General features: G+C 36.1%; 2 protein-coding genes and 1 long non-coding RNA gene across 7 annotated transcripts; 1 reads left to right on the forward strand and 2 right to left on the reverse strand.

The window, feature by feature from the left end:
• Positions 1-96: 96 nt before the first annotated feature.
• On the reverse strand, positions 97-2,739 carry LOC124200495 (nucleoporin p58/p45-like). Of its 3 annotated transcripts, none has more exons than XM_046596757.1 (10): positions 2,556-2,738; positions 2,212-2,486; positions 1,743-1,874; positions 1,593-1,680; positions 1,352-1,526; positions 1,157-1,287; positions 1,033-1,100; positions 748-975; positions 488-655; positions 97-285 (listed from the first exon to the last, which is right to left on the reverse strand). In XM_046596757.1, the coding sequence occupies exons 1-10, from the start codon at positions 2,621-2,623 to the stop codon at positions 191-193; spliced, it is 1,428 nt and encodes a 475-aa protein (XP_046452713.1). In that variant the 5' UTR covers positions 2,624-2,738; the 3' UTR covers positions 97-190. The 3 variants fall into 3 exon arrangements, with proteins under 3 accessions (XP_046452713.1, XP_046452714.1, XP_046452715.1); XM_046596758.1 differs by having other exon boundaries at positions 97-299; XM_046596759.1 differs by lacking the exon at positions 488-655 and having other exon boundaries at positions 2,556-2,739.
• A 293-nt stretch (positions 2,740-3,032) lies between these two features.
• Positions 3,033-6,197, reverse strand: LOC124200496. 3 transcript variants are annotated; one of them, XM_046596762.1, is made up of 13 exons: positions 6,056-6,160; positions 5,943-5,992; positions 5,351-5,856; positions 5,187-5,222; positions 5,065-5,118; positions 4,939-4,992; positions 4,802-4,870; positions 4,659-4,733; positions 4,520-4,594; positions 4,343-4,415; positions 4,059-4,166; positions 3,644-3,793; positions 3,033-3,578 (listed from the first exon to the last, which is right to left on the reverse strand). In XM_046596762.1, exons 3-10 carry the CDS (start codon positions 5,805-5,807, stop codon positions 4,393-4,395), a joined length of 843 nt encoding a protein of 280 aa, XP_046452718.1. In that variant the 5' UTR covers positions 5,808-5,856; positions 5,943-5,992; positions 6,056-6,160; the 3' UTR covers positions 3,033-3,578; positions 3,644-3,793; positions 4,059-4,166; positions 4,343-4,392. The 3 variants fall into 3 exon arrangements, with proteins under 3 accessions (XP_046452718.1, XP_046452717.1, XP_046452716.1); XM_046596761.1 differs by having other exon boundaries at positions 4,059-4,156; positions 5,351-5,992; positions 6,056-6,197; XM_046596760.1 differs by having other exon boundaries at positions 5,351-5,992; positions 6,056-6,197.
• A 1,569-nt stretch (positions 6,198-7,766) lies between these two features.
• Positions 7,767-9,340, forward strand: LOC124200497. Its single transcript, XR_006877331.1, has 2 exons — positions 7,767-8,435; positions 9,025-9,340. It is a non-coding gene; the product is annotated as an uncharacterized LOC124200497 (long non-coding RNA).
• The last annotated feature ends 923 nt before the right edge of the window (positions 9,341-10,263 follow it).

Consider the following 10,263-nt stretch of genomic DNA (forward strand, 5'->3'; position numbering starts at 1 on the left):
CAAACCGGCCTTCTTTTCTTATTCCCGGAATTATTTTATCGGGCAACTTTGAGAGGGGGGAAACAAAAAATAAAACACTCGAGAAAGTAAAAGAAGTAAGGGAAAGATGGGAATTATCGTTTATTCAAAAACGGATGTTTACAGTAAGAATCTTGAGGAGAGAGAGAGAACAGAGTTTTTAAGAGTAAATTTAGCGCTTGTTCCTTTTATTGCCGGGAGGAGGGCTTTGCAGCTGGAAACTCGAGTTGGCTGACTGCAGCGACTGCGCAGAGCTACCGAAAAAACCTAAAAGAAACCGACAACACAAACGAAAAGAAAACAAAAATAAGGAAAAACAAAATCAAAAATAACGAAATCAAAGAGGAAAAGAAAAAAAACATTCCAAACATTTTGCTAAGGGGGAAATATTATACAGTATGTGAAACCATCAAAAGTAAGGTGGTTTATTGAAAAATGGTCCACTCTTTGGTCAAAGATGTTGTAGTACCTGCCGGGCGGCTTGGTGTCCCGAACGATAGACTACCTGGATTACTACTACTAGCTAATGAGGAGCCAAAGCTGAGACCACCACTAGTGCCACCACTTAAACCTGCACCAGAACCTTGAACAGCGTTGGTAAGGTGGCTTAATGTCCGAGAAAGCGGATCCGAGGTACCTATGATATGATGACGCATCACCAACAAGAATTTACAGTGCGTGAACTACTAATCTGAAAGCTCAAAGTTTGTTTTTGTTCGGACTCTTTACCTCCAAATGGGGACGGCCCACTGCCGATCTTGTTCAATTGGCTCACCAGCACCGATTTCGAAGGGGCGTGGCTCTTTGAGGCGAAAATATCAGTGGGGTCGTTCAGAACCCGTCGTCGGTACGTCAAATAATCGTCTTTGTAGTTTTGAAGCGAAGTGTGAATCATGTGGACACGTCCAGCCAACAAAACAAATGCCTCGTGCAACTTTTTCATAGTCCCCATCAGTTCTAAGATATGAATAATTTAAATTTCATCAGTCTGAAGACATTGGGATGGAAAATTACCTTGAGGAGTCAATGCATGCTGTTTGGTCATGGCCAGCAGATTCCTCTCCGTGTCTTCGATTTGTTGCCTAGACGGAGAATAATTTTAGTGAATGCTTAGGCACAAATGAGAATACGAAAGTACTTGTAAAACTGCATTCGCTGCTCGAAATCAGTCACTAAACGCATAAAGTATTCAAGAGGCGCCGTATTGTCGAGCTGCATACTGGGTGCTGTTTCTTTTGTACGCTGGGCGATTTCAGCATTTTTAATTTCCTGAAACAAGTTGAAAGAAATTAAAATCTTGCTTTGCTTTCAAATGAGACGTGATGCGTCTTACAAGTGCTACATCATGCTTCAATTTGTGGACCAATGCGGAATGCTGCTGGATGTTATTGGCCAGGTTGGAGAGGATATTCTTCAAAGTTTCAACCTCCTCGCCCACTTTTTCTGGGGCCTTGTTACTGCCTCGACTAACTTCGTCCTTTTTGGCTTTCTGTTCCTTCACATGTTTTCTACAGATTGAATACACTGTCAGTGATTGTGAGAACTATATAAATACCCTGGCCGTCTTTACTTACTTGAATTCTTCAACAGATTGAGAGATTTCGGCAGGTACAGGCATTTCATTAAAAGCTTTTGAATCAGATTTTCCTTGTGAGTTGGATGCTAGATTTCAAAGGATGAAAATCAGTTTTGTACAGATGAATATTTGAAATATATAAGCCTACCAGAAAGATCACCTCCAAATGTAGTTGAATTGATACCCCCAAGACCAAGAGAGGGGGCTGTTGTTGTGGTAGATATCACATTAGTTGTGAGCCCAGTAAAAGGAGCACTTGAAGCTGCACCCAATCCAAATCCTATAAAAGCAATCAGTTGAAAGTTACTTCAAATGGAAACAAATTTTAAACTATTGCAGCGACCCCACTGTTCTATGGCAACACCAAACAAAAACTAATTGATCAAAATCTTGCAAAATTCAACCAATCAGCTGCTTTCCATTAATTTTAGGTTTTCACAGTCTTTCATTCATCAAAATAATTGTTTGGTTTTTAAGGTGGTCATTTTCCAAAAAAACATGAAAATTAAGCCATCAATATTTTTTAAAACTCTAGAATGTAAATCTTTGTTTTCCTGTTATTATGGGGAATAATGCTGCTTTTTAAAAACTAAATATTCTAGTTCCTTGTAAGTTACCAGTTGAGCTTGGTGCACCGAATCCAAAAGGAGCTCCAGTCATTGACTTTGTGGCAGTTCCTGTATTCAGGGGAGCACTGGAGAAGCTGAAAGCCGGTGCCTGTGATGTGGATCCAAAGCCAAAACCGCCTGTTGAAGATGCATTACTAGTACCCATTTGAAAACCTCCAGTTTGCTGTGGAGCTGTAGTGGTTCCAAATGAAAAAGGAGCAGCACTACTTGTTAAAGTTGCAGGGCCAGAACCAAAGGAGAATGAAGAATTTGTAGGTGCTGGACTAAAACACCAAAAAGCATGTTACTCACAGACAAGAGTATAAGTGCAGTCTAAATAATTGAATATTTACTTTCCGAACGACGGCGTTCCAAAGGCTGACGGTTGAGAGGGCTGATTGGAAGTTAAATTAAAAGACATTGTGATATTCTATTCTTTCGAAATTTTATACAACATTTAAATTGTGAATAAACCGGCACCCGAACAAACTCGTCCGTTTCTCGTCCCGTTGCTAAGTTTACCGATTGTCATCTGTTTTTTTCCCTCATGCGGCAGTGCCGGATTTACAAATTCGTTTCACATCAAATCTGGCAATCGAAATCGGATTTTTACTTGCCACGCCTACATTTTTCAAATTTTTTCAAACTTACCTCAAACTTGAAAATTAGTTTGAATTTATTCATTAAATCTGTTTGCATACACAGTTAAAAATTTGTAGGCTTGCTTGATGAAGTCCCACTCCTGAACAAAATAGAATTGAATAAATCTCTTTACATTCCCCATTTCCCCTTAATATAATCCAATAATAACTTTACAAAAACTCTGTCAATCATCAGCAGCTAATCATGTATTTTGTTGTCACGTTATTGCATTTTGCGCATTTCGAATGATCGGCACTCATAAGGACGCGACAATTTCCTCCTCCAACATGAAACCAGTAAAATGGGTGTAGTGGTTACTGCTGTCAAGCAATTTCACGCCCACTGACAAGAAATAAATCTGCACCCAGACCCGATCGCCTTTTTTCAAGTTCTGCGTCGACTGGAGGGTTAATGGACTTGATTGACCAGCGGCGGTGTTTGCCTCTTCAACGTAACCTAACCCGATTCGAACCCCGTTCAAATAAAGACCAACTCCGAAATAGACAACAGATGATGAGTATGGAAAATTCGCCAGTCCCGTGAATGAAAAGAAATAAATTCCGGGTCGCGGAGCAGTGAATATTCCCGATGTCAAATCCATGGCATTTCCCTCGTTCGTCCGAGCGAAATCGAACGAATCGGAGTTGATTCTGTGGAATATGACTTGATTCTCTGGGCGTAGAAATGAACAGTCGCTGATTTGACGTCGGCATATCCGATCCATTTTTGAAAATCTGGGCAAATAAAATAATTAATGGGCAAATAACAATAACTCGGAAATATGAACACGTCGTAGTACCATTTCCATTAGGATAAAATTTACAGTAAACCATTTCCATCTTTTTCAATCCTTTCACCAAAAAGAATCCGCTCAGTTTATGTCCCGTTCTCAGCAGATCCGCACAGGAGGTAGGCATTTGGCCAATGTCAACTATTTCACTTGGTTGGGCTGTTGAAAGAAAATTCAAATTATTTTATTCTCAACTTGAACGGTGGCTTTAAACTTAATTCCTTTGTGCCACTAAACCAATTCAATACATTGTAAAATTGTAAAATTAGTTTTCACATACAAAATGGCACCACAAGGTTTCTTCTGCTCTCGCAGTTAAAATAAATTGAGATAAAAAACACGGTTTTTGTTTCATAAAATAACAAATTCGTAGCATTCTTTATAATTTTAGAAATTTATTTGACCGAATTTTAAAATTAATTACCATTTGATTTTCTTGTCAAATCCGCAATAGCAGACTTTGTACTGTTCAATTGCGTTCTCGTTGCTGAGGCCAAGTTTGTCGTTGCAGTTTCCAAATCACTTAAAGTTTCTGAACGGTAGCATTTGAAAATATGAAAATAATTAAAATATGAAAAATGAAATTTAATCGCGCGAATTATTTATGAAGAATATAAATAACAACTTTAGAAATTTTTTTTCTTTAATTGATGTAAAATTTATCGCTTGCCTTTAATTTTTTCGAATTCAATCATTACTCACAATTACCGTTTAATTTTGCCGACAATTTCTTGACTATTCCATTCGTATGTGTAAGCTCATTTTTCGTGATTTCTAAATTCTGCAATGCAACTGCAAACCCATCCGAAACAGGTAGAATTGTTTCAGAATTTTTTTAAACGTCTTTCACTAGGCATTACTGATTAGGCTAATAATAAAAATTATCTGCCAGATTTTCTTCCGTGACTTTGATTTTATCTGCTAACATTTGTGAAGTTGCTGCAAATTCCTTTTTGGTAACTGAAATTTATAACAAAATTGTTCTTCAATTAATTCCTCTTCTTTATGTAGATCGACAAAAAACCATGTAGTTCTTTTTTCAAAATGTCCGTGGCAACTTGAGATGCTGCTTCTGATTTTCGTAAATTTTCCAAATATCCTACAATAATATTGATCGAATTTTAATTCATAGCTCATTAATGATTCACCAGTTTTATTTTATGTTACCATCCCTTATGGCGTCTAGCTCTTTTTCAAATTTGTTTTCGATGTTTCCCAATAATTCTTGTTTCGTTTCTGACGATTCAAATGATTTCCAAATTAAAATTTTTCTAGCCTATTTTTTTCAATTAGTGTGGGATAACCTTGCAACATGCTGTAAAATTTTTCAGCGACGTCATCAGAAGCATCTGAAAATTCTGTATTTTTAAATTATGTAGCGTTAACTTAAATTAAATTAAAATTCCTATTTTGCAAAATCTTTAAATTACTTTTCAATTCTTTGTCGAAATTCAAATTGGTTTCTTCAATTTTTCTTTTTAATTCTAAAAATATTTCAATGTTTTCCTTCATCCTTCTATAATTTTATGTCGTGAAATTTTCAATTAAATACCTTCCACTTGTGTTGAAAAATCTTTCGGAGCTATTCCTTTATAGTCCATCATTGAAACAAATTTTTTAAGAAATGGAAATAAAATTTAGCGAATCATCTTATTTTATAAATTTATAGTTAAAACAAAAAATTAAAAACCAAAAAACATCGTAGGCCTACCATACCATCCTTCAACTGAGGTTTGAAATCAAGTTGCAAATGCTCAAATTGTTTAGGGTTGATTTCCATTTCACTTTTCACTCGATTGCAATCTTCCCGTGTCGGACAAATCAAGGTAAACCTGAGTAATTGCTGATTGCCATACGGGAGCCACTCATTGGTCATTGAGAAATCAGCAGATTGCACTTTGCTGGTCAGCCTAACACTGTTGAAGGGAAGGACTTTCACGTGACTGGGCTCGATTTTTTCACTGAGTAGCTGGTTGAGGTGTTCGGTGACTTCTTTTCTGACTTCTTGATTCCAAATTGAAAAACCGACACTGACCTGGGGAACCGTTAGATTGTGAATAGAAGCGACGTCCAAGTTATTTAGGAGAGCGATCGGCGAAAAGAAATAGATTTTCTTGTTGTTTGAAGTGGTTTGACTGTCGTAAATATTGACACAGACAGATTTGTACAGCATGGAGGAGAATTTAATTGCCGTTTTATCCTTAAGAGTTTGGTAGTATGGGCTAGAATCGATTGGGGGATCAAATAATTCGGATAATTCCAATTCCGAGTAAGCAACACTTGTCAGAAAAAGAATCGATGTAACTACCAGTTGCCACGACAAAAAAATATCCATCTGTAAATCGCTGTAAATGACAGCTTACATTTTCGAAATGACATTTCAGTAGGCTTATGGATGAAAAAATGTTTAACATTAATTACCTATCTGAAATAGAACGACAATCTGTGCGGTTGCTTAAGGGAACAGTACAGCTGAAGATGTGAAGCTATGAACTCATCGTATTAGGGTTGTATAAAAAAACTACAACGAAGTTTTGTGCTGCCCTTATTCTTGTCATAGTCGGTCATATAACAGGATCTCCGATCTTATTGTGACTACTCGTCACTCGCCAGCAGCGCCTGAGGAAAAACATCCCAGTAGCCAAAGCCCCAGAGAAAAATATGGACTGTAGTTTTGAAAATATTCTAAACCTCGTGTTTTCTTTTAAAGAGAGCAAAGAAAAATCAATAAATAAAAATTTATTTTTCTGTAAATCTTGCTATCAAAACGAGTTTTCCATGCCCTTTCGTCAGGGCGTCCGTAAATTCGAATCGACTGGTATATGTGGACGACCAGTGTATGGATACCTGACAATTTAAATTTCCAATAAAAAAAAAATTTAACTGGGCGATGGTATAAAAGCTGACACATCATTTTATTATACAATTAAAAGAGTTTCAAAACTTTTAATCGTCCTGTTGTTGATTCTAAAGGTTTTTCACCTGAACTGATAGGGATGAAGGGACGGGCAAACTTAAACTGGTTTCTTCGCCGTAATTACCTGGGGCGTGATTGGATCGATCCCAATATTGACGATAGTCCCTTAACCACTCTCCCAACGTCTCTCTCCAGCGCACGGAAATAAATACTCCAAATTCAAATTTCCCTCAACATCTTAGCATCCAATTCTCATTAAGTGGTTTAGGAGGAACAAACCATCCCCAATAAAGATTGACAGCTAGAGCGACGACTAGTTTTCTTCCTTCATTCTATCGACATATAATAAGAGCATAAAAATATACAACGGAACCTCAAATTATGAATAAAAATAGCGTTGAAAATATATTTTTACAGTGTTATTCGAACATCTGATTTGAAATACGTATTATATTATACGAAAGAATTTTATTAATCAATCAGACCACTGACCGCGCCAGTGACTGATTGATTTTTTAAATTTTAGTACCTAAAAAATCCGCTACAATGGCACTGTTGATGCAAAGCTTATGCAGCGGTACTAAAATAAATTAAACTAAAATTTAAAATTTCAGTCAAGACGATTAGTTATAAGCTAAATAACTTAAATAATATCAATAAAATATTAGGAAATGAACCAGAACCGCCCCAGTTTAAATTTATTTTTAAATAGAAAAAAAAGTAGTAGGCTAAACAATTATTATTGTAAATCTGTGAAAGAAAATGGTTTATACCGGTGGTTATGTATATAAAGCTTCTATTAATTAGCCTGTATAGATGATACTGTAGGCTGCTAGAAATCTCGCTAGAAATCGTCAGCATTTACCGTAATTTTCGTTTTCAGCTTCATTCATTGTAAAATAAAAGGCACAGTGGAAATTTATTTTAATTTATCGACCGTATAATAATAGAGTAACGCACTCCTTATGGTAAAAACCAAAATTTAAATCAAGACTTTTATACATTCAGTAGTATACTGCAATCAACAGATTTCAATTTACACAGCATGCAGACAATACGCAATAAGCATCCTATTATGGCCACTCGCTGTGATATACATGCATGCACATTAATATTCAGTTCAGTTATTATGGCGTCACGCAGACACCGCATGAACTGGAGTTACGACAACGCGGATTCAAGAAGTCTTAAACTTGCAGAGCTTTTGGCGGACGAGTAAAGTTGGCGTAGACGGAATATATCACTCTACGGTTTTCGAACAGTTTTCGAGTATAGCCTTTAATTGGATTTCAAGAGGTACGAAAGTAGACTAAGCCAATTCATCCCATTACATATACGCAGCGCATAGCAAAGTTTTAAGCAGCTCGTCCTTACATGGTTGCAATAATGTGTTGGTACACATAAACAGCTTAAAATGAGGAACACCCCACGCGAAGCGTATAAAGATGGCCTCTTTCAGCCCAGACGATTCAGTTGGTAGAAATCACACATAGCTGGATGTGGAAAAATAAATAGTGCTGAAGCGTTGTTATTGTAATTAAAAGATCAGTTGATTTTTCAGGAAACTACTTCTTCTTCACAAATGTCTTTAAGTAGTTCGAACAATACTTTGTCAACCTACTGGCAAAATCAAACAGAAACCGTCAGTGAAATACTGAAAAGGCTAGTCCGCAATATTCGCTATGCTAGTCGTCGTTACCGTACTGTTCGAAACGAATACGATCGACTCCACGATCCAATCATTTCCAAAGCCTATTCCACAATGGCAGCTCGGAGTTCGCCCTGTGATGGAAAACGGCATTTTCTAGCATAAAAGAGTTTTTATTTCTTTTTATATTCAAACTTCTAAACGAGAAACTTCAGGAAACTTCGACACGTACCCAGGTGAATTCTATAGTGATATTGCTACTTTTTTCTATATGTGATTTGACGTGGCAATAAGTTTATTATTCATAATGTAGACGAAATGCGTAGGAAATGTTGCATGGCGATAAAGTATATTTTGCATATTATAATAGACTGATGTGCTGTAAATAATGACAACAGACTGATAAACTTCGACATTATGCCCTTAAAGACTACGTGGGTTCGCATGGGTTTTAGTCACACATTTATAAAGCAGCAGCCTTAAGTTTTGCAATTACGATTCTCGACCTTTCGGGTTAGGCCTATATTTTTTTATTCATACTATATATTCATTTTCAACTGGAAAACGCCACCACGGGTAAAAAAAGTCTAGTTTGCAATAAATCATTGAACATTACGGAAGTTATTACTATAACCAATTAGTTTTCTTCTGGTGAAATATTAATAATTTTTCATTCTAAAATCCCTGAATTTTTGTTTCTTACGAATTAAAAAATGTTACTATAATCATAAATTTCGCTTTAAATCAAGTGTTACAATGTTGCATTTACTGAATTTATTCAAAATTTATTATATAAGTTATAAATGCAATTTTCTATTGACTTAGGCCTATTAGATTTCTTCGGCTGAAATTGTAAGAAAGTATGGTGAGCTTCAAGATGGATTCTCTTCGTGAAATAAATAAATGTATATATACATGTACATATATATTGTTGACGATTGTCACTTGAAAATTTTATTGACGCGTTGAAAAATTAAAATTATCCGACAACTGACTGGCTTCCAATGCTGAAAGCAATAGGCCCTATTTATCGTGGATTCAGCATCAGTTTCTTCTGTTCTCGAAAAACATTCATTTCCATTGACCGTTACGGAAAAATCTCATAAAAAATCTTAAAGAAATACACGAGAACTAACTGAGATCGCTTTTATTTAGTCATGCAAGTTCGAGGAGTTGTCGACTCGGTATTTGGATGTAGCCTACGAATAAAAAAATAAAAAAATATACAGTACCTACCCGAAGTTAACGCGTGAGAGAACCTTATGTAAAAAGGCAATTTTCGCGGCGTTCCCAAAAATCAAAATTTTGACGGAGGACAACAATTTTTAAAAAAAGTATACATGGGGTTTGGCTTACTTCCTGAATTCCTTTCAGATTTTTCTTTTTAAGGACAGGGTAGCTATAAGTGGATGTAAAAGTTTGGGAACACGCCGTAAGAGCTTATCAAAATCCGGTTACTTTGCTGGTCTATGAAAAGGGAAGTAATTAGGTTATAACAACGCGAAAAGGGTCAAAATAAAATGTGCTAATTTAATTTTTTATTCACATTTAATATAGGCCTAGTGAATTTTGAATTAAAAATTGACTTTATCATATTAGCCCATTTCCCTCTTCTATCCTATCCCGCGGTGATGCCGCAATTTCTCCTTTGTTTTGTTTTCGTAGGAGGGGTAAACATCCCCTAAAGGCGAAATTTTCTCACCGCAAAAACAAAACAAAAGAGAAATCCCGGCAACACCGCAAGATGGGATAGAAGGGGGAAAATGGGTTAAAATAATACATGTATATTTAAAAAAAAAATGTTTTATTTGTCTGTATTTTTTCCGTAATTTTTAAAATTTTTTTACTAAAAAATATGGGGGCTTTAGGGAGACTGGGGCTATTTGGGGCAGTTTTGGTTTTTTACGTATAAGTTTTTTTCTCCAATCTTTAAAAAATAAGATAATTCCCCCATGTTTTGTTTTCCCCAGTATTTTTTATTTCATTTTAGCGTCATTAGTTTAAAATTTACTGTATAGGGCTCTTTCGGATCTGTTTTCTTTTGCCGTTTTATCTGGCAACGCA

This window comes from Daphnia pulex, chromosome 8 (assembly GCF_021134715.1).
Source record: "Daphnia pulex isolate KAP4 chromosome 8, ASM2113471v1".
In the NCBI taxonomy this organism is placed as follows: domain Eukaryota; kingdom Metazoa; phylum Arthropoda; class Branchiopoda; order Diplostraca; family Daphniidae; genus Daphnia; species Daphnia pulex.